This window comes from Myotis nattereri (genome assembly GCF_964212035.1).
Source record: "Myotis nattereri genome assembly, chromosome: 3".
NCBI lineage: Eukaryota > Metazoa > Chordata > Mammalia > Chiroptera > Vespertilionidae > Myotis > Myotis nattereri.
In genome coordinates, this window is record NC_138077.1 from 49,811,522 (window position 1) to 49,839,520 (window position 27,999).

Below are 27,999 nucleotides of genomic sequence, written 5' to 3' on the forward strand. Positions count from 1 at the left end.
AAATGCTATAGAGGAAAAAAATATTTAGAAATTGGGGAGTTAGAACTCTGCTTTTTAACTGCTGTTAGGAAGGAAACAAATGACTCTAGATGATAAACAAGCAGCCACTGAAAACACAGGGAAGAATTCTATTGGAGATTCATACCTCTATCATATTTTTCATAATATTTAACTGGATTAAATGTATTCTGTCATGAAGTCATCTGAGTAATTGATAACACTTTGTGAAAATGGTGTTACTAATGAGTTTGTGGTGAGTGAATACATGCGTGTGGACATAGCCCCATAAGTCATTTCATGCTAAATGAGCTTGTGACCCATTTTGTAGAAGTCTCCTTTTTATGTCTTTAAAGAAAATAAGGCTTTGTGCTTGGGATTTGTTTGGTCCTGAAAGTGACAGGTGCATTTATAATCAAGTTGAATCAAGAGTGACAAGGAGAAATACAACCAGGTTTTTGATTGTTTGTTTATGTGTTTGTTTTTTTTTACAAGGGCATTCTTTTCCAACATTCCCTTTTTTCTTTAATTTCAATGTCTTTATTTGTTACTTTCCAAATATTTTGGTTAAACAAATATTTCTTGCAAATTTGTGCTCAAAATCCTTGCCTACTAGATACATAACTTTCATCCTTTGCAATTGATTAGGCAAATTCTTCCATTTTGTTTTCTGCTAATCTCCTGATAACATTAATAGAATACTTGGTGAAGTACAGGAACCACTATTGGAGAATAATGATTGTGTAGAGTGAGAGAAACTGTGGTGACCTTGAAAGAATACAGCAACCAATGGCAAGGTCATTGAAGTGAGGACCTAGAGTGTCTTCAAAGAGTATACATTTTAGGGAGTAATATTTGGAGCAATACATGCCAGACAGTAGAATTACAGAAGAAGTAACATGCTAAGTCTTCTCAATAATATCCATGAATCAGCATACATTTTTCTAACATTCTGTTTTGTTTTACTTTAATTTGGGTGTCTCTACACCATTCCTGATTTGTAGGACTAAGTAGATCTATTTTTTCCAAGGCAAGTGAATAATGTTAATTTCTTCCCTAATATTTTCTAATACTTCAGTATTCCTAACTATGCATTTGCCTTACACTGAGTTTTTTTTTTACTACTTTAAGCTGCTCATACAACCCTGTCTGTTGAAACCATAGCTGTCAATTCCATATTGTTCCTCTAAACCCCTGAAAAGTTAAGTCTAGTACAAATACCCAAGGAAACACACTTATTGTCACCTCGACTTATAAACAAGGATATGTATCCGTCTGCTTCATAAAATAGTAAGTTAGGAATTTCACAGCCATGCCTCCCAACATCATGGCAGAGCTTGGAAAATGCTGTATACATAAAACTCTGATAAGTTACAAAGGCAGACATAATATGGTTTGACCAATTTTCTAGGGTGTATTTTCTTATGTAAAATTCCTCTTCCTTCTTTCCTGCTGCAAGAGATGATAAAAATTCTCTCTAAGACAACTAGACATGCACCTATACTCTCAAAGTTGTCCACAAAGTCAAAAATAAGACCAAATAGTAAGAGCATGTAAATTGTACATCATTGCCCAGGCATGGTAATAACAAATAATTCCAAAAATTTACTTCAGTCTTAGAAAAAAAATTATCTAAATTACTAAAAAAAAAAATGAGATCCTAGGTTAATATCTTTGATAAAAATATGACAATCTCTTAAGAGAATCTGAAACTTTTTATGATGGAATTAAATTTGTTAATACCATTAGATTCAACAGAAGACTATCCTTTGTCTAAAACAATTTTAAATAATAACTTCAAAAATAAATTTTTAAATTTTTCTTGATGTTAAGTGATTCCTTATTACATATCTTCGAGGCATTAAAAATCTATAAGTAAATGTTCAATATCATGGTTTAAAAACATCCTGAAAACAGGATGTAATAATGTGTCAATTTCAGATACCCAAAGAAAATACAAAATCAAAACAAAGCACTCATCACAGCATTACCAAGAGCTTAAGCTATTTAGGGTATTACATCAATTTGTAAGTTCAATTCTACAAAGCCCTTTGCTTTAAGGTAGTAACTTTATTTCTTCTTTATTACAGTTATGTCTTCATTACAATTAGCCCTCTAGTAATAAATGCACAATTTACTTTAATGTTTGTGGAGTCTTTATTTATTTTCCCCTTGCTTATATGTGTGCTAATCTTTGTGCATGTGCATTTTCTACCACGCTGCAACAGGAAAGCTTGGGTTCAATTTTCCTGTCCTAAACAAAGGAAGATTTTGGAAGCCACTAGGTCCTGTGTTGCCATTTTATTTTTCTCTCCTTGGGTGGATTTATTGGAAGAAAATGGGTAAAGGAGAAGGGGGAAGGGAAGGGATGAGAGAGGGACAAAGGGAAGAGTTCTCAGCTATGTTGAATCTTGATTCACAACTTTGCCTCCATTCATGGTTGGTGTTCCAGAACTTTTCCTCGAACGCCCTTGTTTTTCTCCAATTTCATGTAGCGATGGCTCTCTGTACATACACACTGGAAAGCAAAATGGCAATAATTACTTGTTATAATTGTAGGCATCAATTTGGCCTCTATAAACATCTCAAATTACAGTTTATTATTCACAATTCTCATCACGAGCTCTTCTTCCCACTGTAAAAACAAGTTTTAACTGGGTAATACATTTAATGAATACACGTGATCCTCTTCCAATTCTATGAGTACAACCTCTTAAGTCTTCTTGGACCGCAGATATATGAGTGATTCCTGTTCCCTTATAGATAAGGCTTCAGTCCTTACTTCAGTCCCTACTAACCTACACTACAGGATTTTCATTTAGAGTTAGAGAAGACACTAAGGGTATAACATTTAGAGAATAGAAAACTATATTTTGTTTCTTAGTCCTCAGTCTGCAATTTAGTTTGGGTAGGAAAAAAATCCTTAATACATGCTTCTAATCTTACCCCACTGTAAATATAGGACACTGTTGTGGTAAATTGAAATAGTTATTGTCCTTTTTCAGAGTATCCTATGTAAGAAATGATAATGGGAGAGAAGTCAGAAAAAAAGGAAAAGAAAAAATAACCCCCCCAATTTTTCCAAGTACTCCAGATTTCCTTCACCAAAGGTAATGAATACAATCCATGGCTTCTTAGCTATTCAGCAATAGGAAAAGTGATTATGCAACCATGTGATTTCAGTTCACATCTATATAAACGGTTCATTTTCTCCTCCATTGTTCTGACTGGCTCTGAAGCTCATTCATCTGTAAATTATCATGGCTGTTGCTAGATTATTACACAGAAAGAACAGTGTTTTATAAGTCATACTTATTCTCATAAAATATGATCAGCATATTGAACACATTTAATAAGATTCATTATATTGTTGTGAGATAGATATGTGACTGTAGAAGAGCATATGGAATATTTCACTTAAATATCTGCAGTTATTTTCATCCTTGACTTAGAAACAACAGCTAAGTACCTCCACTTATTGAACCATCGCTACAATGCTTAGCTAATCTGAATGGTATTTCTAATCAAATATACTTCTTCCCTTGGGCTTTGCTTTGGCATTTGAGAGAGTGTGGCTGTGATTGAATAGATGTTGTATGTGGATAAGAGGACCAATTTGGGAGCCACACTGCCTGGGGCCACATGATTATTCAGCCACTTTCTGTCTCTGTGAATTTAGGCACATTTTCAATCTAAAAAATAGCATTTTTATTGTTGTTACTTGTGTTGTTGATAATAGCCATTCTAACAGGTTTGAAGTGGAAGGGCAGTGGATACAACTGGTGTATCTCATTGTAGTTTTGGTTTGCATTTCCCTAATAGCTGTCCATGTATCTGTTGGCTTTTTGTATGTCTTTTTGGGAGAGGTGTCTGTTTAGGTCCTCTGCCCATTTTTTAATTGGACTGTTTGTTTGATATTGAGTTTTATGAGTTATTTATACATTTTGGATACTAACCCCTCTTTGGATTTGTTTACACCTATCATCTCCCATTCAGTCAGTTGCCTTTTTGTTTCTTTTGCACTATCTCTTTATATAAAAGGCTAAGTGACCATCTGACCATCCGACTGGTAGTTATGACATGTAATGACCACGAGGGGGCAGACGCTCCAACTGGTAGCTCTGATGCACACTGACCACCAGGGAGCAGACACTCAACTCAGGAGCTGTGAGCTGCGGTGACTTGGCAGTGGTGATTCTCAGGTGACACACCCGGAACCAGAGAGGAGGGAGCCGATTCCAGGGTGTGTAACCCGAGAACCTCCCTCTCACAATTTGGGAGAGTCAGTTTCAGCCCTATTTCCACAGGCCAGCCTGAGGGACCCCACATGCTGGAGGGATCCCTGCTCACTCTGCAGATGTCCTTTGAGCCGTGGCACCACCCCAGGTGTGGCTGGCTGAGGAGGGACTGCAAGAGGTTGGCTCTAGGGAGTGTTCCATCATCTGGCCCAGTGCCGCCCCACTGGCCACCTTCTAATTAATTTCCTTTCACTATGCACCAGGGCACTAGTGTCTGTATATTGCTTTAGGTAATATGGTCATTTTAACTATGTTAATTCTTCCAATTCATGAACACGGATTATCTTTCCATTTCTTTGTGTCTTCTTCAATTTCTTTCAGAAATGTATTGATTTCAGTGTGTAGGTCCTTCACATGCTTTATTAAGTTTATTCCTAGGTATTTTATTATTTTTGTTGTACCTGCAAGTGGAATTTTTTTTTCATTTATTTTTCTAAAATATCATCATTAGTACATAGGAATACCATAAGTTTTTGTATATTGACTTTATACTCTACAACATTACTGTATTTGTCTAATAATTTTATTTTGATGGAGTCTTTAGGGTTTTTCCTATATTAAGAATCATGTCATCTAAAACAAAAGAGAGAGAATTTACTTTTTCATTCTTAATTTGAATGTCTTTTCTTTCTTTCTCCTGTCTGGACTGCTCGGGTTAGAGCTTCCTGAACTCTCTTGAATAATAGTGGTTAGAGCAGGACCCTTTGTCTTGTTCCTGACCTTAGAGGTTCAGTTTTTCACTATTGAGTATGATATTAGCTGAGGGTTTGTCATATATGGCATTTATTATATTGAGGCAACTTCCTTCTGTATCCATCTTATTGAGCGTTTTAATCATAAATGGATATTATACCTTGTCAAATACTTTTTCGCATCTATTGAGGCCAACATTATCCTGATACTAAAACCTGGCAAGGACCGCACGAAATAATAAAATTACAGACCACTATCTTTGAGGATAGAGATGCAAAACTCCTAAAAAAATACTAGCAAATAGAATATAATACATTAGAAAGATAATATAACACGATCAAGTGTGGCTTACTCAGTGTATAAGGATATGTAAAATATGTAAATATGTAAGTCAATCAATGTGGTACACCACATTAACAAAATAAAGGATAAAAATCATATGATCATACATATGTATTTTTAAATGGGATTTTAAAATATTTCAATTACTGCACTAAGTGTGTCCTCAAATATCCCTAAAGGACTAATCGCCTTTGGCCTAACCTAAGTAGCAAAGTGTACAGAGAAAACTAACTCAGAAAGAATTGATCGTGTAATTTTAAGATATTGCAAGTGGTAATTACATTTTTTGTCTTTTTTTTTTTTTTTTTTTACAAAAGACAGAAGATCCTTATGGAAGATTCTACTGGAGTCTTAAAGTTTCTTACCTGTATTTCTCTTATAAATAGTGTCAAAATCTCTAAGGTTAAAGCATATATTTATATGTGCTAAATATAGCCATGTATTTATAACTGGTTAGTGCATAGGGGAACCTGGAAGAAGTAATGAAGTGATTTAGTTGGAAAGTTAGTCACATGATGTCAGGAAGCAGTTTTTCAGTACTCTGTCACCTAATTGGCTGTAAAAACACATATATCCCCTGGCCTGTTCTATAAAGTACACTTTAAATCCAAAATGTAAACCAAAATCACTATGATGTACTCAAAAACCACAATGATAATCTCTTAAAGACAACTTTAATCCCTTTAATATATTTATTATTTAAAGGTTTTTAAAGCCATTTTAAATTGATTAACTTATTTGATAATTATAATAAGCCCATGAGAAAATTTTGTTCCTGTTTTTGTAAATATCAAAGAAATTAAGCAACTTCCCTGAATTCAAATGGTTAGTAGTGACCAAGACAATAAGAATGTAGGGTTTAAAATGCCTAATTGAGAGAACTTAATAAAAGCATAAAGGCCATTCATCAAATAAATGTACAAATGACTGTTTTATATCAGATAATATTAGTATACCCATATATCAATCAATATCCAACTTGGTGTTACCTCTACTATTACTAATGTCATCCAAAAATGCTAATAAAAACAAATGCAGATGGCTATTACAAAAACTAAAAACAAACAAACAAACAAAAACAGAAATAAGTGTTGGCAAATATGTGAAGAAACTGGAACCTTTGTACATTGCTGGTAGGAATAGAAAATGCTCAGCCATTGTAGGAAACAATATGGTGATTATTCAAAAAATTAAACATTGAATTAGAATTACCATATAATCCAAAAATTCTACCTCTGGATATGTAACAAAAACAACTGAAAAGTAGAGACATGAACAGATATTTGCATGCCCATGTTCATAGCAGCATTACTTAAAATAGCCAAAAAATGGGATCAGACAAAGCATCCATCAATGGATGAATGAATAAACAAAATGTGATGTATACATACAGTGAAATACTGTACAGCCTTAAAGGTAATTCTGACACAAGCATGGATGAACCTTGAGGACATTACACTAAGTGAAATAAACTAGATACAAAACAACAAATAATTTATAATTCTATTTAAGTGAGATACCTACAGTACTTAAATTCATAGAAACAGAAAGTAGAATAATGGTGGCCAGGAGCTGGAAGAAGGGAGAATGAGAAGTTAATATTTAATGGGTACAGAGTTTCAGTTTGGAAATATGAAAAAGTTTTAGAGATGGATGGTAGCAATAGCTGTAGAGCAATGTAAATGTGCTTAAGGGCACTGAAATGTACACTTAAAATGGTAAATTTTGTGTTGTGTACATTTTATACAACACAATTAATAATTACATATAATTTAAAAAATCACACATAGTTTAAAAACAATGCTCTGAGTGTAAGCTGTAAACAAAGAAGTGACTATTAAAGCTAGGGATGTCCTATTTGTCTGGGAAAAGCCAATAATTCCCAAATAGTAAAAAATATTAGTCTTAAGACTGTACTATGAAAGAGAGTTGAGATAAAATTGAAGGGGTATAGCACTGGGGAGAAGATAGCAGAAGCTGATGAGAAAATCCTAAGAGTTCACTGTCTAATACAGCAGCCATTTAGCCATATGTGGTCATTGAGCACTTAAAATATGGCTAATCCTAATTCAAATGTGCTGTACATATAAACCCTATATTTTAAAGACCACACACATGCAAAAATATCTCAATAATAATGGCATACCTATATAATGAAAGCATAAGTGACTGTTAGGGCAGAACAACCAGAATGGCTGGTCGCAATGATGCGCACTGACCACCAGGGGGCAGACGCTCAATGCAGAAGCTGCCCCCGGGTGGTCAGCGCGCTCCCACAGGGGGAGCATCGCCCAGCCAGAAGCCGGGCTCACAGCTGGCAAGCACAGCGGTGGTGGTGGGAACCTCTCCCGCCTCTGCAGCAACACTAAGGAGCAGTGAGGTGAGCGGTAAGAAGCAGCAAGCAGGAGGGCAGTAAGGAGCAAGGGCTCCTGGACTGCGAGAGGGATGTCCGCCTGCCAGCTTAGGCCTGATCCCCACACAAGGCAGTTGGACATCCCCTGAGGGTCCTAGACTATGAGAGGGTGCAGGCTGGGCTAAAGGCTCCCTCCCCCCAGTGAACGATTTCGTGCACTGGGCCTCTAGTACTGATTATAAATTGAAATGATCATATTTTGGATATACTGGGTTGAATTTATTATTAAAATTTATATCACTTTTTTGATTTTTAAATGTGGTTACTAGAATATTTTAAATAATTAATATAACTCATAATATTTCTATTAGGCTGTGCTATCTTAGAAGAATTTGCTGTTCTCTGGAAGAGAAGTACTTTGATGAGAACTAAAGCTATAAATCACTATATGATGGGGAGGTTGGTTGAGAAACCTTCCTGACCTTATTGGACCTTACCTCCATATGAAGACTTTGAAGAAGCAGAGTGTTGTGAATGGAAAGTGCCATGATAGAGCCATTTATGTAGAGGGAACTAAAGTGAAGGCAGGAGGCTATAAAGGATTTTGCATTATGCAGGTCCTACTTATGAATGTTTAACCATTTGGCTAACCATGAAATTGCATTATGGATTTTACATCCTCCTTACCATGGCAACCAGATCACCTACATTCTTCACTTTGAAAAGAACCAATCCTTTCACCAGCCAGCATCATCTATATACATCAAGGGCCTAAATGGGAACAGCACTTGAAGTTTTTGCATCCTTCATTTGCATATTGGACCTAACCAATCCCTATTAACTAGCCACATCCTTCATTTGCATGGAGGCCCTAAATGACAGCTGCACTTGTGGTTTTTGCTTTTAGAAACCCTGACTTTCTTTGTCCTCTCTAGAGCAAATTTACCTGAATCTGTGTCTCCGGATTGCAAACCCTTGTTCAAATAAATACTTTTTATTCTTTGTTACAACCTAAGCATTTATTTTGGTTAAAGGCATCTTAGATGTCTTTGATAGGATTAACTGGTTCACAAAACATTTACTGACCCTTTCAACTCAGCTTAACTAATCTTACAGCACTTTATTTCTATTACTGACATTTCATTTTTTCTCTTCTCAAATTTAAATTACTCTTTGCTAACTAATATCCAAAGATCAATTTGTTCAAGCATTAATTTGTTCATTTATTCTATGAACAGGTGAATATTTACTTTGTACCAGGCAATCTGCCTGATTCTGTGTCATCTGCAAGAAATGACCTCTTGACTCCTGCCCTCAAGGAGCTCAAAGCTGAGAGAGAGTGCACACAACACAGGGTAGGAAGGGCCATAGCAGAGAGTTAAATGGAAAGGAGTAAATAAGAAAGCTATCTGATTTATCCTAAAAGATGCAGAGGGTTTAGAGAGATGAATGATCTAATAAATAAGGATGAAGAGATGAAATGCTGGTTGTATAAGAAAAACATTGACTGGCTACAGAATGGGATAAAATAGAGACGTGGTGAGAGGTAGGACTGACAGGGCTAATTTGTGTCAGACATCCTGAATTCCTGGCTAGACCATTGAAACTGTGATTATGATATATATCAGCTTCAACTTGATAGTAAACGCAAAGTTAATAATATGTCCATCAAGCATATGAGTGCATAGGGGGGAATCTATTTAGTCAATCTCTTTATCTAGAAAAATATCTAACTATGTTTGCACGATATGAATACAGCCAGTCAGATTAGTCAAGAAGAATCTGTCAAACTGAATCTTACTGCATGGAATCCATAGGAAAAGTTGGGAGTATTTGAAAATTTCATGAGTTGTTCTGATGCCCTGTGAACACAATCTTATGTTTTAGGAACAAACCTGGCTGAGGTACCAATACATATGAGAAAAGCTGTTTATCTAATATAGATAACTAGAGGCCCGGTGCACAAAAATTTGTGCACTCGGGGGGGCGGGGGGTCCCTCAGCCCAGCCTGTGCCCTCTCGCAGTCTGGGACCCCTCGGGAGATAATGCCCTGCTGGCTTAGGCCTGCTCCCAGGTGGCAGAGGGCAGGCCCAATCCCTAGGTGCAGCCCCTGGTCGGGCTCAGAGCAGGGCCGATTGGGGACTTGGGGCACCGCCCCCTGTCATACACAGAGCAGGGCGATCGGAAGGTTGTGATTCCACCCTCAGTCACACTCAGGGTAGGGCCGATTGGGAGGTTGGGGCGCCATCCCCTGTCACACTCAAGGCAGGGTCGATGGGGAGGTTGCGGCGCCACCCCCTGTCACGCACAGAGCAGGGCCAATCAGGGGGTTGGGGCGCAGCCCCCTGTCACACATAGAGCAGGGCCCATCCGGGGGTTGGGGCACCGCCCTCTATCACCCACAGAGCAGGGCTGACCAGGGGGTTGGGGTGCCGCCACTCCACACTCAGGGCAGGGCCGATGGGGAGGTTATAGGTTATGGCTCTACCCCCCGTCACACACAGAGCAGGGCCCGTTGCGGAGGGGAGGGTTGGGGCGCTGCTCCCTTGCACATACAGAGCAAGGCCGATCAGGGGGTTGGGGCACCGCACCCTGTCATACACAGAGCCGCAGGGCGATCAGGAGGTTTGGGCGCTGCCCCTGTCACGCTGATCCCGGTGCCGGGAGGCCTCGCAGCTCCGCTGATCCCGGTGCTGGGAGGCATATTACCCTTTTACTATATAGAGTAGAGGCCTGGTGCATGGGTGGGTGCTGGCTGGTTTGCCCTGAAGGGTGTCCTGGATCAGGGTGGGGGTCCCCACTGGGGTGCCTGGCAAGCCTGGGTGAGGGGATGATGGCTGTTTGCAGCTGGTCACACACCCTTCAGGGTGGGGGTCCACACTGGGGTGCCTGGCCAGTCTGGGTGAGGAGCTGAGGGCTGTTTTCAGGCTGGGGGTGACTGAAGCTCCCAACCGCTCCTTTTTTTCTTTTTTATTCTGGGCCAGCTTTAGCTTTGAGGCTTGGCTCCAGCTCTTAGGCCTCCGCTGCTGAAAGTAGGTTTCTGGCCTTTGCTTACAATGTTGCGATCCTGCTGGCTGAAGCCTGGCAGGTTTCTGGGGTTTTGTTTAGCTTCTATGTTTGTTACATAGTTGCTTGCAGCTCAGAGGCCTGCAGGGGCAGGCGGGGAACGTTGGAGTCCTCCATCACTGAAGCAAGCAAGCCTCATGTTAGTTTCAAGCTGCCTGGCTGCCAGCCGCCATCTTGGCTGACAGTTAATTTGCATATTTCCCTGATTAGCCAATGGGAAGGGTAGCGGTCGTATGCCAATTACCATGTTTCTCTCTTATTAGATAGGATATTTAATATACTCCAAGTACTATAGTTTTGACTGCAATTGAAAGTGGGGTTCGCTCAGTCAAGCTAATTGACATGTTGAGAAGAGTTATCCTTTTGTTTTGTAGGGAGCTTATTTTAAGCACTTAAGAAAACTAAACAACAAATGATAAATCAAGAGTTACCAATCCCACATGTGAGAATAACATACTTTACTGTACAGTAAACACTAATCACAATGTTAAACAGCTACCAGTTAGAATTTGAAGTTATGGAATTAATTTCCAATCATGTACTAATACCAAGCATTTCGGGGAAACCTTTAAGAAGCATGTCTAGGATACTGTCTAGGTTCTGATCATCAATATTTCTATAAGTCTATCTCTCTGAAATTGTGCTCCTCAAAGCATCCCTATCCCATGCAAGACTAAGTTTTTTTCTTCCTAATAATCAGGATCTTTTTATTAATTGCAAAGAACCCTAGTAGTTCATAGTACAGTGAAGCTTAAAGAGAGGTCTTTCCTATCACTTTCTATCAAATTATTATTTCATAAGGAATATATATATATATATATATATATATATATATATGATCTTTAGGAATCTCTTTTTTTTATTTTTTTTAAATACTTTGTTCTTGAATATGTTCTGATTCCATCTGCTTTATGCATTCTGATCCACTATAGCTGTGATATCAAAATCTGATATTCTAGTTTCATTTGATGAGGAATATTTTCCAGACTTGAAATTAAGTGAAAAAACAAGCAAACAAAATAATCCAACTCCATATCTTTCTTGTCCTCCCAGCACCCAATCCTGTTAACAGAAACTCAGATTCAGTGCCACCAGCTACAACAGCTGGAAACAAATCCTCTGATTTGGGCAACTTTGGATGCTACTGCCTAATCCTGCCTCATTCAGAACTTTGTAGGCTAGTGTTTGATACAGATTTTATTTTCAATGGGCATGATTTAACGCTAGCACTGGGTATGGAATTACTTTCTTAATGGGTTTCTCTCTGATGTCATTTTACACTATTTTTCAACAAATTTGGAGATTAGTCACTGTCCTGATGATGCAATACCTGAACGATGAACAATGTTACCACTCTTTCATCTGGCCCTTCAGGTTTGTCTTTGATCCCGTTTCTTGCCCACTTTTCTCTTTAATGTAGAAAAAATACTTTGTTTTTTACCCCACAGGATATTTTTGAGATAAATATCACTGTTCCTCTTGCATATGTGATATCATAATAGTTTTAGATAAGGGGTAAAGGAGATAATGTCCTGAAAAGGGAAGTATTTCTGATTGGGTTTTAATACCCTTTCTTCAAATAAGTTTTCTTCCTATCTATATTTTTTTCTATTCTGATATATGTTTCAATTTCTTCCTCTTCTTTCCCATCCTCTTACTCCTCTCCCCTCTATCTTACCACTCTTCCTCTTCTCCTAGATATTTCCTTTTATTCCTCTTTTGACTTTTCTTGATCTATAATACATTGAAGCCAAAGGGTTCACCTCAGATTTTGGAGTAAAAATGAGGTAGAGAGATTTGATGAGAGAGTATTCTTGCTCACTTGCAGACACAAGGCAAGTGCAGGTTTCTAACAACAGTCCGCATCATGTATTACTTTAACACATAGCAGAAACCCCAATTCAACCCATTAACATGAGCAGAACACGCCTGTATGGTGGACACCAGTCACTTTGTGACTTGACAACAAAGGTTGTCATTTTCACAACTGCCTGAGATACACAGGCCGCATGTCTGTAGCAATCCCTGCAGTCCTGGTATCACAAATAAAATGCTACACTTGGCCCTAACAAGACCATAAACTATGAATTTTGTAACAATACATGCTGTTTGCTCTAGTTTTGCTTTATGTTTAAATGCAAGACTGTGCCATTAGGAAAGAAAAAATCCCAAACATATATTGTTGGGCTTTGAAGTCTTGTTAACAATAAAATCCATCCTATCTTTGTAAGATTAGGTATGGGTGTTTCTAAGGCAAGCTTTCCATTTAATATTTTTCTTTTTATATCCTTTCACTGGTTCCTCTGTTGCAAGCGCAGTTATCAGAATATGCAGGCATCCCTTGCCATTATAATAGTTCATATTCCCTGTTTGCAACTTTTAATATTCAACAATCAATTTTATTTCAGTTATCAAAAATGTCTCCTGGAAAGCTTAAACTAAAATAATGCCTTTCTTAAAAGTTTGAAAAAAAGTTCAATTCAGTGGTTGCTGTTATTTATTAATCAGGCAACTATAATAAACCAGGGGCCAGGTACCTGCTGCCCTCATAATCATAGCTAATATTATTTGAGCACATATTATATATCTGCACTTTATATACACTATGGTTATTTTAAATGACCTTAAAAGGTAGAGAAATTATTGGTCCCTTTGGCAAATTGAGGAACCTGAAGAACAAAAACAATAGCTTGTTCTTAGTAGTATACTGACACAGGGTGGAATCAGCACTCAAATTAATGTGTAATTAATTCCAGGGTTCCTGTTCTAAGCTCATAGTCCAATAGTTAGTGTGCCTGGAGAAAAACAAAAAAACTTTTCTGACTGGTCTCATGTTAAACTCTTGACCCTAAATCTCATGGGCCTGGGTTCTCAGCACACTCTGGAATCCTACTACATTTGTCTAGCCAACTGCCACTCCCATTCTTCCCAAGTGACTATCTCATACCTTCTCTTTGCTTTTAGACTTCCAGTAGCACCTCAAACCCTCCTCATACTCAGGTAACAGGCCCGCCTTCTTTCTTTGTTCCTTGCTTTTCTTCTTCTTTTCTCTCCCTATCCTTCTCCCTTTCCATATTTCCTCCCTTCCCATTCCCTCTCTTCCTTTTTATCAATAAATGACCCTACTCTGTATTACACTTAGAAAAGACAAGAAGAGAAAGTTTTCATATTTCCACCACAAAAATTACTAACCTGCGCACATCTGCTCACACATGTCCTGGCTCCCACTTGCTGCATGCGTGGGCGCGGCCTGTTCCTCTCTGAACCTGGCCCCGCACTCCCCATCCTCTCTACTCAGTGACCCGCTCTCCTATAATAGCAGTTTTTATTCCCATCGGTCTGTAAGTATCTTACAATAGCATTAAACAAATCAACAATCCCACTATGGCCCTAGCTCGTTTGGCTCACTGGATGGAGCGTTGGCCTGCGGACTGATCGGTCCCAGGTTCGATTCCGGTCAAGGGCATGTACCTTGGTTGCAGCACATCCCCAGTGGGGGGTGTGCAGGAGGCAGCTGATCGATGCTTCTCTCTCATCGATGTTTCTAGCTCTCTATCCCTCTCTTTTCCTCTCTGTAAAAAATCAATAAAATATATTTAAAAAAACAAAAACAATCCCACTATGTAACCGCCATGGTTCTCTCCTCTTGTTCCCCATTTCTCTAATTCCCTTTCAGAACAAAATTCTTCAAAAGTGTCAGTGAATATCACTTTCTTACCTCCTGTGATAGCTTTTTTAAAAACAATATTTTTTTTATTGATTTCAGAGAGAGGAAGGGAGAGGGAAAGAGATAGAAACATCAGTGATGAGAGTCATTGATCAGCTGCCTCCTGCATGCCCCCTACTGGAGATCAAGCCCACAACCTGAGCATGTGCCCTGACCAGGAATGGAACCATGACCTCTTAGTTCATAGTTTGATGCTCAACCACTGAGCCACACCGGCTGGGCTCCTGTGATATCTTGAATCCACTTCAGTTAGACGTACTCCCCATTACCTTCACTAAAATCACTCATATTACATCGTCAAGTCACTACTGGCCATACATTACCACACGACAGCCAATTCTCATCCAGCAGCAAGCACATGGGATGCTGGGCAGAGTTTCATGGAGATAACTTTGGTCACAGTTTTGCCTTTTAGCTACAGTATGGACCTAGAGGGGGGTTATTTAACTTCTCTTAAACTCAGTTCCTTCTGTTTACAATTGGGATGCTAATCTTAACATGCAAACTCCCAGAGTGTTAGTGACTATCCAATGACACTGGTTATGGAAGCATGCTGACAATAACAATGAGCCATGCAAATCAAATATAAAGTAATAAACTGCTACTAATGATTAGTTTTATATTACTGCTAGCTCCTTGAAGATCACTTAAAATTTGAGCGTTCTGGTAGTTATGGGGGGAACCAGGTGTAAGTCGTTGAGCGGCAATGCTGCTCTGGAATGGAGGGCTGGAAAACTGTGGGGGGCAATTGTTACTGACAAACTCTGTTTTCCAAATGGAGGCAACAACTCCAGTTTCTAACAAAGCTCCTAAATGACATTCTATAAAGAACGCCCATCCTGTATCAGTTTTCATCAACAAATAATAAAAATATGACTAACTTTTTTTATTACTACCAATTTAATGACATTTTCCTTGGCCCCTGTAATTTTCAAGAAGTGGAAAGGTTAGATGGCTCTGTTATTTAATGTACCATTAAAGATATTTAACTGTCTTAATAACAGATCATGAAAGGGTGGGCGATTAACATGAAGCAATTTCACCCCTTAATTGAAGTCACATGGGATCCCTCTGGAACTGGAGGGGAATTGTAAGAGCTGGTTTGGAAGCAATGCATTGCCAAGGGAATCTACCCAGTATGCTGTAAATATTTATTATAAAGAATTAAGAGACATTGTGAAAGGAAACAAAAGAGCTACCTACATCTTCATTTAGAAAGCGGTCAGAGCAATATTTGTGTAAGAGTGAAGAAGATGTGGGAGAAGGATGTATCCGGGAGAGGTGAGAGGGTTTCATTAAAGACTAAATTTAAAGGCAGGAAATAGCTGCTCTGAAGGAGTTAAATGCTTTGGGGGAAGAAGTTGTCACAGGCTAGCAGAGATCCCAAACTCAAAAGATTGGAGGAGAGAGAGTCTCAGTTATCTTTTCTGTAATTAAAACAATCAGGGGCTTTGGAGGTCCCTTTTTGCTCCATCTTTCTGTTTTTGTCATTTAGTATGGTTGGGTCCAAAGAAAAGATTTTGGAAAACAAGCCATTTAGTTATCTGTCCAGTTAATTGAAATGAAAATATCAAAATAGCCGAAACCGGTTTGGCTTGGTGGATAGAGCGTCGGCCTGTGGACTGAGGGGTCCCAGGTTCGATTCTGGTCAAGGGCATGTACCTGGGTTGCGGTCACATCCCCAGTGGGAGATGTGCAGGAGGTGGCTGATCGATGTTTCTCTCCCATCGATGTTTCTAACTCTCTATCTCTCTCCCTTCCTCTCTGTAAAAAATCAATAAAAATATATTTAAAAAAAAGAAAATATCAAAATAAATTTGCCATTGGTGTCCTTTCAACTGGAGCTTCACCCTAGGATTTTTTATTTATTCTGTTCTTTGGTGTCTTATTACACAGTTTTTGAAGGGATTATTGTTTTCCCTCCAGATTCAATTTCCATCATTTCTCATCCCTTAGTCAATGTCACCCCTCATAGCATTTCTCCAGTACATAACACAGTAACAAAATGTCCAATCTCCAAGAGAAATTAAAAAAGGCACTTTTCAATGATCTGACAGATTTTAGAAATCCAACTTTCTTACAATGTTTAATCTTCATATTATTCCTATGAAGGATTTATTTTTTTCCTCTATCTTCAGAAATTACTGAGGTTGAACAAAGTAAATTATTTTCTCAAAATGACATAGAAAATCACTTGCAAAACTTTTATCAGAACAATTAGGCATCTGTTTATCCATGATTGATTCTTTTATATTAGGTTACTCTTTCTTGATAATCAATTTAGAAGAATAATTGCCATTACCTCTACTAACTCCATATGATAAACAGAAATGTAAAAATGTAACCTGGAATAGAAATGTAAAAATGTAACCTGTTTAATATATTTAATTCCATGGTGTCAGAGTGTCAATTTATACTACAGTAGATTAGGCTAAATCCAACATATTGGTCACAATAATCTGAATACATTTTAGTATTTGCTTATGTCCAGATTTGACCCAAATGAGCCTAGAAACAACAAATTTAGTTGAGAATACCAAGTCTCAAACCTGGTTGCCATTAGAATCACTTAAACAGCTTTTAAACCTGTTGATTCCTAGGTCATAAATAAGTAAATCAGAACATTTTGGGGATTTGTTCTGAGAATCTGTGAACACTCCAGATGGCTCTGGAAACCTATTTTTTTCTTCTCTCCAGGATTAAGTTCTTGAAGCTTACATCTTTGGAAAGTGCACACATTGTTTTCAGGGGGAAGGAACTAGATTCTGAATACCAAACCACATGTAGGAACTGAGTAATGAGCCTCAGGGAGTAGGAAGGAGGTGAAAAGGAGGAGACTGTGTCTTGTTCTTTGTCAAAGAGTATCTGGCTGCTGTATCTGAAACTGAAGGGGGAGGTCACCACCAAGACAATTTAAATATGGGGAGCTGCTTATCTGTGGTGTGAACAATGCTCTCAAAGGGCAACATTGGGAATGGTGAAGGCTGCACTGTTGCCTTAAATTCCAGGGGAGGGGACCCATGTAAGTGGAGGTTTATGTGCGAGGCATATAGCAATGGTTTTAAATATTGAGTCCACCCATCTATCTGAATAGATGCCCTTGCAACCCCTCATTAACACCTCCTGTGTTCTAAACACAGCATGGCAGGTGGAGCTGTGCATAGAAAGGGCTGTGGATAATTACTGTATTATCAGGGAATCAGTGTAGGACTGAAAGGTGTTCAAGCTGGCAGCACTTAATTTTGGGAATCCTGACATTCAAAATGATATCACCAGCAAGACAGAAAAAAAGGCAGAGCTATTTGAAATAAAGAAACAATAAGGCAAACCTACCCTGACTTTCATCCATACGGGGCCGGCTCCCTTCATAAGAAAGGACCTTTAGTGTCTATGGGACTGGACTCCACTGGTATCAGTATTAGCGGTGGGTTTATGGGTTTATAAAAATTCCTTACAAAACTGAAAAGAATTGACAACCTTTCTGGTTAAACAGCAATATGTCTAACTTCTTATGAAGCTGTCATTTTCCATTTCTTTTCTACAAGTGTCTTGTAGTTATGTGCTTTAGATTATGGCTATGGATAAATATAAAAATCTCTATGCTAATTGTTATGGCTAGAATGTCTTTCATTCTACTCTCCTCCAATAAAAGTCACAAACCACCCATTATGGAAATAGCTCATAAAATTGTACTTTATTCATTCAATAATTCAATAAGGGAAATGTGTTTAGAATCTTTTTATATGTAAATTCTATGCTGGGTTCCAAGAAGGACTATGGTTTTACAATAAAGTGCTTATAAAGCCTACCACAGGATGCCATTGCCAAAGAACTTTAGAAATCGTCTGGTCGCAATTCTTCTTTCACAGAATAGGAAATGAAGCCTGTTAAATTCATCAGAAAAAAAGTGACATATTCCTAATTTGTTCTTGCCTACTTTCAACATGGCATTCCCGTAACTATCCTATCTGATCATCTACCAATAGGAATTTATATCATCATGTACATGCATACACTCTCAATTTTGTGTGGTTTAGGACTATCTAACTATTCAAGTCGTATCATGGGATAAAATTTCTGCTTTGCTCTCAGTAACTTTTCTGAGTATTTGCATATACATAGGCTTGCTTCAGACTAAAGGGCAGTACAGTAGAGGCGTTAGATATATGAGCATTGACATTAGGCTTCCTAGATTGCAATCCAAGTTTTGTATTTATCTAGCCCTCAGATCTTGGACAGGTTAATTACTTTAAATATTAGTTTCCTCATCTATAAAATAAGGATAAATAACATAGGGCTGTTGTCAGATCTAATTAGACAATGTATTTATGTTGTCTCGCAAATGGTAAATCGATAAATTGTATATAGAAGTAGTAAGACTAGTAATAGTAGTACTAATAGTGGTAGCAAGAGTAGTTTTGGGTTCCTAGCAGGGAGAAAAGAGTTCTCCTATGAATAAGTGTACATAACTGATAAATAATGGTAACCAGTAAGCATCATTTAATGATATAAAAACATAACTTTCATGGAGAATTATTGGGTAATTATTTTTATGTTCTGTGTTATATTCATGATATCAAAATCTAGATGAGGCATAAGAGTACGGGCCAATTTCATGTGTATCAAGTAAGTTACAATATAAGAGCATGAAGGTCTCCATAAATCTAAAACAGCTTTTATTTCTAAGGAGCAAGATTCAAAAAGAAGTTTTGAATTCTGGCTCTGCCAGTTACAATCTGCTTGATTTGGGAAAAATTAATGTTTCTGGGCTTCATTTTCCACATTTGTAAAATAGGGAGAGTACTAGAATCTACTTGGTAGAAATGAAATAAAAAATAGAACAGGCAATAATTGAGATATGTGTAGTGCAATAACTGTACAAAGTAAGCATTTCTAAAGCTGCTAGGTAGTATTGTTCAAAGGAGTGAACCTTGCTTTCTAAGACAAAAGACAAAGACATTTCTATGGAATAAAAGGTCTTTGATCTGAAACCAATTAAGTTCTTGTTCTCATATTTGGAAGCAGCTTTCATCATATTCCATATACTTCATACCTAAGGTTCTTTGCCATAATCTAGAGAGACAAAGAGCCTTGGAAGTAAATCCAAGAACTAATAAATCTGACTTTAAAATGGACCTATTTTTCCCCCAGAAAAATAGGAAAATCATCCTAAAGCATCAGTAAATAAGAAAAATTAAAACATGCCTGGCTGGCATGGATCAGTGCTTGAGCATCAACCTATGATCCAGGAGGTCAGGGTTCAATTTCTAGTCAGGGCATATGCTGCCTGGGTTGTGGGCTTGATCCCACTGTGGGTCATGCAGGAGGCAGCCAATCAATGATTCTCTCTCATCATTGATGTTTCTGGCTTTCTCTCCCTCTCCCTTCCTCTCTGAAATCAATCTACATATATAAAAGCCTAGCAACTGAATGACCAGTTGACCAGTCGCTATGATGCTTTCTGACCACCAGGGGGAAGATGCTCAATTCAAGAGCTGGGCCCTGGTAGTCAGTGCACTCCCACAGTGGGAGCGCCGCTCAGCTGACCTATGGGCGCCAGACGCAGGGCTCATAGCTGGTGAGCACTGCTGTGGCAGCGCAAGCCTCTTCCAATTGGGAATGACTGGGTGCGAGCCTGCAACAGGCACAGCGGGGCTGGGATGAGCAGGAGCAGCAGGCAAGAGCAGCAGGCAGCATTAGACTGTTGGTTTCAGCCCCATCCCTGCAGGCCATGCCGAGGGTCCCCACTGGTGCACAAATCTGTGCACCGGGCCTCCAGTAAAAATATATTTTTTTTAAAGAAAGAAAAATCAAAACAAAAAAATCAAGCAAAAGCTGTCAATGAGAAAGCTAGGAAATCAGAGCTATGAGGCAATGGCAGGCTGAAGCGGAGGCCCCTCGTTGTCCCAGTTCCATCCCACCACTCTCCCCAAATCACTGAACATGTACTTGTTAGGTAGACATCCAGAAAAAAGAGTATATTCTCAGTCTTCCCTGCACCTAAGCGTGGCCATCTGACTAGGAGATATCATAGAGCAGCAAATAGGGAGCCTTTTGCAGAGAGCATGGCACAACCTCTCCTTCATCTCTCCCTCTGCCCTCTGACTGGCATGAAGACGCTGGTTGGTTCCATGGGAATCAGTGCATATCCAGGGCCAGCACAGTGTGTGGCTGTGCTGATTCGCGGACGTACACCCACTGGTGAGGGGAGGCACTGAAAACTGGGCAGATGCCATCTAGATCCCGAGCAATGGGAAGGACACAGCCCTGGCCCTGGACAGATGCCATCTAGATCCCGAGCAATGGGAAGGACACCACCCTGGCCCTGGACAGATGCCATCTAGATCCCGAGCAATGGGAAGGACACCACCCTGGCCCTGGACAGATGACATCTAGGTTTAGTTTGAGAGAAAATACAACGTTTTATGATTAAACTGCCCTTCACATGGGTTTTGTTTTGTATGCAGCAAACCTTATTCCACATATACAACTAGAAATGTCTACTCATCTCATTTTGCATTTGTACTGAAATGTAGCAAGAAATGTAGAAGGAAAGTAGCTCTGGAACTGGGAACATGATCATTGTGTATGTTTCTCTCCCAAATGCATATTGACTCAGAAGGAAGCCGGACTAGCCACAGTGCAGTTGTGATGAGGGTGGTAGGTTATGGGTGTTTCTCTCTTTCTTTGGGGGTGAGGGGTCAGTATGAAATATATTAGCCATAAAAGGAATGAATAAAACACAACAAAATTTTCATTTTCCTTTATACTTTCCTGAACTTCCCAAAAGTTGTTAATGAGCATATAATACTTGCAAAACAACAAAAAATATCAACTTAAAAGCATAAATAAAGGTGCAAAGATAAAAGCAAAATTTGTCTAGAACATCATCTTAAGAATCAATATGTTTGTCCATGGAAAACATTATCTCTTAGGCACCCTCTGCAGAACCTTACAAGTAGGCACATCCTTGCCTTTAACTCACGGGGCTTCTGGAGTTGTTTGTCCTGCCAAATCCCCACCTCGCATCTCAAATGGTCTGACCCAGGCCTAGGCCTGAGGTACCTTTAAATATAGTCTTTTCCGTGATATTGTTCTTTTGGTGGAAGTGATAGCTCCTTCCCTAAGTCTGTACAGCATTTCCTGCAGCGTGTGACATATCTCTTTTTGCACTGTACTATTGCTGTTAGGAAACATTTCATATTTCCAAGAACAGTACAAAGTTCTCTGGATCAGGTAGCTCTTCTTTATCTCTATACTTAGCTATTCATCCATTTGTTCATTCATGTGATATGCCAGGTATCTCACAAGATACAAGGAGATATGAGGAAAAAGGGGGAAAGAGTGAACCATGGATAAGAGGAGCTGGAGTAGAAAACAGGTAAGTTGAATGCAATATGATAATTTCTAGGGGAGAGAAATGTATACAATGATAAGGTGACAGAATATTTAATTCTATTTGAAGGAAGTCAGGGAGCCCCTCATGGAAGTACTGATTCTTAAATCAATTTTTTTTACAAGGACTAATAGACATGTTCCAGGCACATAAGAACATGGAAATTGTGGGCAGGAAAGGGCAAAGAAAAGTACATGGGGCACGTATTAGTGAAAAAATATTGTAGAAAGGAAAGTTCAGTTTTGTGTGCTTAAAAGTACAGAGTGTGAAAGGAAGTTTGAGAGAGAACAGAAGCCTTGAATGTCACATTTCCCCTGTGCTTTAAATATAGTATTGATTTAACTAATGTTTGTTGACTCTTACTGTCATATGTACTCTGCAACAGGCATTGAGTCCTATACTGGTTGACCAGATCATACCTTATAGATATTTTGGGGACAGCAATACTAACAATATCACAGTATAACCTGTGTGTGTGTGTGTGTGTGTGTGTGTGTGTGTGTGTGTGCGCGCGTGCGCAATTGCAGGACGTGACATTTGGTCCCGTCTAAATGTCCACACCTAAGAAAACATCTCTGGGTCAGAAAGCTCCTAACATTTATTTAGACTTTTAGTTTACAGGATTAGTGTATAAAAATACTATCATTTTACTGATGTAGTAATTGTGTTATGGCCGCACTATGAATAATAACCCTCTTTTTCTCAGTAGCCTAGCTGGTAATGGTGCAAGGGGTGAGGTAGATAGGTCGGTGTGGACCAAATGTCTCCATAGATGCTTTGGACAAGGCCAAATATCAAGGCCCTTTTGGCATAGACCATATGTCTCTGAGACATCGTAGGGCCAAATATCCACTAATCAAATGAAAATAAAATGTATAATGCATTGCAATGCACTGCCTCAATTTTCTCCTTTCCTCGAACAAGGAGCCTGAACTTATGTCTTAAGTAATTATAGTGTATGACATGTAAAGAAGAATAATGTTATGTTGGTACATGTCCAGACCACTGCTGCTCTCAGAGCCTATATTTAATAAATAAAACTGTCTGGATTCAGTAATGCAGTAAATATGGTCACTCCAATGATATAGCCTCACCCTATTTAAGAAAGAAGTTGCAAAAAGTAAGTTTCCTCAGTATAAAATTACTTATTCCACTACTCAATTTGAAATAAGTCATATATTAAATGTCAATTAAATAGAATTATCCTAAATAAGAAGGGAGGAAAAGTTATAGGCTCAACTGAGCATAACATTTAGTACTATAAATGAATACTTATTTATCATAGTATAATATACTATTTTCTTTCCTCAAAAATACAAATAAATATTAATAGATTATATTGTGAGATATAGTCACAAAAATAAAGGGGTAAGGTTATAAACATATTTCTAAAATGCTTTTGAAAACTTTAAAGCACTAAAGTAGTATTCCTGGTTTCATACGGACATAGCCTACGACATTAAATTATTGTGTTCAAAAAAGAAGAAAATTATATTTCAAATGGTAACTACCACTACTTTTCTAATTTCATGAATTTCTAGCTTTTTATATTCAAGCAGTTTTCTCTAAGTACCAAGTAGTTGTAATATGATTTTCTTTATTTTTTAATATGAAGAGGTGCTATTGTGTTTTCTGAAATTTTGTTCTGATGTGTTGCATTCTAAGTAAACTCTACTGATCAGAGTCTAAAGAAGGAAAGAAGTTCATTTCATACCTTCTATAGGTTTTGGTACAAAATGTGACGAGGGCTTGGTTTTCTTCACTCTGTTCCCCTTCATAATTTGACCTTCTTTATTGAGTCCCAGAAACCATGCTCGGCCTGATTCTTGCTGACGGTACAGTGTGGAAGAATAGATCACGTAGTAGTTTTCAAACACAGATTCCTTAAATTTGCATTCTGGAGTGAAAACATCCTGCAGGGGAAAAAAAAAGATACAAAAGAGAGAAAGGATTTTAAAATGAATCAGCAATTGCTGAAATACAGTGAACCTGAAATATAGGTCTGCTGTTAAGAACAAGTGAGATGGAATTGCACATAATTTATATTTGTCCTTGGTTATAAATATTCATCAAGTAAAATAAAAAAAACCCACACACAAGATTTTCTTTCTAAACAGCCTTTACCCTTCAGAACACAACAGCTTATGCTAGTCACTAGTTGGGCTAATATTAAGACTATTCCCATGTCCAAATTCTGATCCCATTATGTTTTGCAAGTTTAAAAGACTGGCCATTATAAATTTTAGTGTCTGTAAGCATGAAAAATGTATCCCTGAGAATCAAAATCAAACAGAACAACAGCACACACAGGCTCACTGGATGTTTTTGAAGGGTCTATCCTAGATTACAAAAACCTATTACACAGCCAAGGCTTGTTCCACTAAATCACCACTATATTACTTCTTTGCTTAATCTCAGTAACTTTCCCTCTAATTTCTTGGAAACATTTTGTTTGGCTTGGTTTTTGCTTTTAACTTAGTAATCAAATTCTCAGGTAAAATACTCCCAGGAATAAGTATAGGAAAAAAAATATTACTATTACATTGTCTGATCTTCAATGAAACAGAATGAGATTTTAGTTCAAAAAGGAACCTGGTGGTGAACACACAATACAATACAGATATGATGAATTATAGAATTGCACATATGAAACCTATATAATTTTTTTACCCAATAAAACACATGTGTAAGCTCTTTCATGCCTACAAAACCCCATACAATTATTTGACATTTCTTTTGCAGAGAATACTTTGACATCATAACTTCAAAAATTTCTACATTTTAGAGTGACACCTACTTGGAATACATTTCTTTTAATCCTCAGCTGAGGATATTTTTTTCCCATTGATTTCTAGAAATAGTGAAAGGGAAGTAGGAAGGGGAGAGAAAGAGAGAAACATCGACATGAGAGGGACACGTCGATTGGTTGCCTCCCACAAGCTCCACTACTGGGGCAGGGGAACCTGAAACTAAGCTATGTGCCTTTGACTGGGAATTGAACCTATGCCCCTTTGGGCCACAGGCCAACACTTTAACCAGTGAACCAAACTGGCCAGTACTGAAATACATTTTTGATAAGTAAAGAATGTTATGCGATTCACTCACAACCACTTTTGCTCCTCCTAGCTTTACCTGCAAAATGTATGCTTTCCAACTCAAGTAGATATACATGACTTGTCTAATCCTGTGCAGGATTCAATTTAATTAAATTGTTCCATAATCATGATTTATCTTTATCTCATTCTTTGCAGATCCCCATTTCCTCCTTACAGCTCTGGCTGTAATAATCCATAGGATGAATGTGAAATGAATGAATAAACTCTCATTGCACTGCAACAATGGCCTCCTTTCTGCTTCTCAAAAACAACAAGCATAACACATTTCAAGTCCTTCACAACTGAAAACCTCTCTTGAAGTGAGAAATCAAGCTGTGCTAATATGAGCCCTGACTGGGAATCGAACCGTGACCTCCTGGTTCACAGGTGGACACTTAACCACTGTGCAACGCAGGCCGAGCTCAACATTTCTTGGCATTAAATAAAATCTACTTCAACAAAATAATTTGGTGAAAAAACATCATGTGGGCAGGATTTTTATTCTTGCATATCTCTAATTTGTGTTCAAATTGGGTCGACCATTTTCCTTCCTAGATTCCCAGTTCCCCTAAATGTTACAGAGAACTGTTTGTTGAACTAGGCAATAACAAATGTCACTTTTGACTTGTCTTTTACACCTTATCATTCATATAAAATAAATATTGCCCAGCTGGGGTGGGTCAGTGGTTGAGCATCGAACCAGGAGGTCACAGATTGGATTCCCAGTCAGTGTACATGTCCAGGTTGTGGGCTCAATCCTCAGTAGGGGGCGTGCAGGAGGCAACCAATAGATGATATTTTTCTCTCATCAATGTTTTTATCTCTCTCTTCTTCTTCTCTCTAAAAAATAAATAAATTTAAAATAATAATAATTTTGACATTAAAGGGCCAATATAAAAATATTATTTGACAATTAGTGCTTACATACAAAAAATAGTGATAACATATTATTAAGAAAACAAAATGAAAAACAAAAATATAATCAGAGAAAACAACTTTACAATTATGGAAGTAATTATGAATAATGATTTTCTCTAAAATGTGTGAAAATTACTGATTTTTCAAGCATATGCTAGATACAAAGGATCCTGTCATTTTGTTCTCTTTCCTTTATAAAAAAACAAACAAAATGTAAGGTCTTTTCAAAAGCATCTTTCCTGTTTTCTGTACAAACTTGTTTATTTTGTAGTGATATAAAAAAGATAAATAAAACATTTGACAATTCTTAAATACAATTTATGTCCAACAATGCCAGAGATAGATAGTTCCTTTGTTTATATGACCTTTGCATATTTGGCTGTGAAGCTCTGGTTTGCTAACTTCATTAATGGAGTTAATTTCAGATGCACAGAACTTGAAAATCTTTGGTATATTAGCAATTGGGTTGTCAAGTGTATCATCAAACACAATGACATTAAATCAAGCAAGAGAATTATTGTTTTCCATCCCGACAAGAGGCAAAGAAAATGCTAAAATATATTATCTCAAATGAAGCATGTTTAAAAAATATAGAACAAATCTAATTTTATAACTTTAAAAATACTCTGAAGATATAGAAATATTTATCTATATCCTTTTTAGATAACTTTGACTAGAAAACTGCTGAGCTAATTTGTCTAACAATAAAGGTTCTTCATTAACATATTCTTTGCAGTATTTTGCAAGCAACAAAGTAAATTTTTATCATCAAGAAATAATGAAAACTGTGGTATATAGGAAACATAAATGTGAAGAGAGATAGACACATATATTCAAACCCCTGATTTTATAACTTGGACAAGTTATTTAATTTCTTTGAAGTTCGTATCATCATCTGTAAGTTGAGACTAATGATACCATCACTACAAAACTGTGATTATTAAACAAGATAATAAAGGAGTGTCTTACATGGTATATGACATATTACTTACTTTCTTTACTGCTAGGTACAGTTTTCAGGTGATATTTGATATGAGAAAAAGTTATCCTGAGAAAAGTTACTTATCCTGAGAAAAGTGTGTACTCCAAATACTGTATCCCAAGTTTCTCTTCCCTATAAAAGGCTAATCAAGGCTACTCTGCTTTATGTTAATTTGATCATTTGCATATAGAACACACAAATAAATCTGACCATTTCTCTTTATCTGGTAGAAGATGTTTTTGACATAGCTTTAACAAAGACAATGAAGACTTTGAAATTGCTAAGGAATTTGCTTCACCTCAGTCATCAATTCAAATGGAGACTGTAGCCAAAAAAAAATCAAGAAAAGGCTGAGACTCAGAAGGGCAGCCATGAATGAATTAGGAAAAATCACCAAGAGCAAAGACGCTTCATAAAAGATTAAGGCTAAGATCTTCCACATCCTAGGATTCCAAATTACTATGTACAGATATAATAGTTGGACAGTGAATAAGATTAATAGGGAAAAAATGATTCATTTAAATGTTGTATAGGAGGAGAGCTCTACTAATACCCTGGACTCTCAAAAAGACAATCAAGCAAGCCCTAGAGCAAATTATGCCTGAAACATCACTGGAGGCAAATATGACAAAACTAATAATTCTGTCTTACTTTGGGCACACCATGAGAAGTCAAGGTTCTTTGGAAAAGATAATGCTGGGGAAATAGAAGGCAGCAAGAATAGAGGAAGACAAAATAAGAGATGGATTTATCCTATAAAGGAAGGCATGGGCATGAGTTTACAGAAGCTGCGCAGGGAATTGTGGACATCACTCATTCATAGGGTTGCTAGGAGTTGGAGCAAACTCAATGGCACGAACACACAAATGTTTTTTACATGAATCTGAGATAAGTGATGTGTTTTCAGGTTCTTAACCCCTTCTAATAAGTCACACAGCCATTTGACTTAGCCTCTAGCCAGAAGTCTGCAAGTATAGAAGTGGGGTGGGAGTGGGAAGTGGGAGGCCAGTAGGTGAAGGGATATAACATATTACAATTCACTGTTATCATCAAAGTTACTTCCTGGAGTCCAAATGTTCTGGAGACAGAGAGCAGTTATTGGGGGAACAGTGCAATTCTCCATTAAAAGCAT

General features: G+C 37.8%; 1 protein-coding gene across 9 annotated transcripts in view; it reads right to left on the minus strand.

The window, feature by feature from the left end:
* Positions 1 to 487: 487 nt before the first annotated feature.
* FGF12 (fibroblast growth factor 12) overlaps positions 488 to 27,999 on the minus strand; it is a 528,942-nt gene continuing 501,430 nt past the window's right edge. For all 9 annotated transcript variants that reach the window (XM_081087036.1, XM_081087037.1, XM_081087041.1 and 6 more), the window contains 2 exons: positions 23,587 to 23,785; positions 488 to 2,515 (listed from right to left, as the gene is read on the minus strand). In XM_081087036.1, coding sequence (XP_080943162.1) covers positions 2,397 to 2,515; positions 23,587 to 23,785 — 318 coding nt within the window. In that variant the 3' untranslated portion in view covers positions 488 to 2,396. The remainder of the gene's footprint in view (positions 2,516 to 23,586; positions 23,786 to 27,999) is intronic.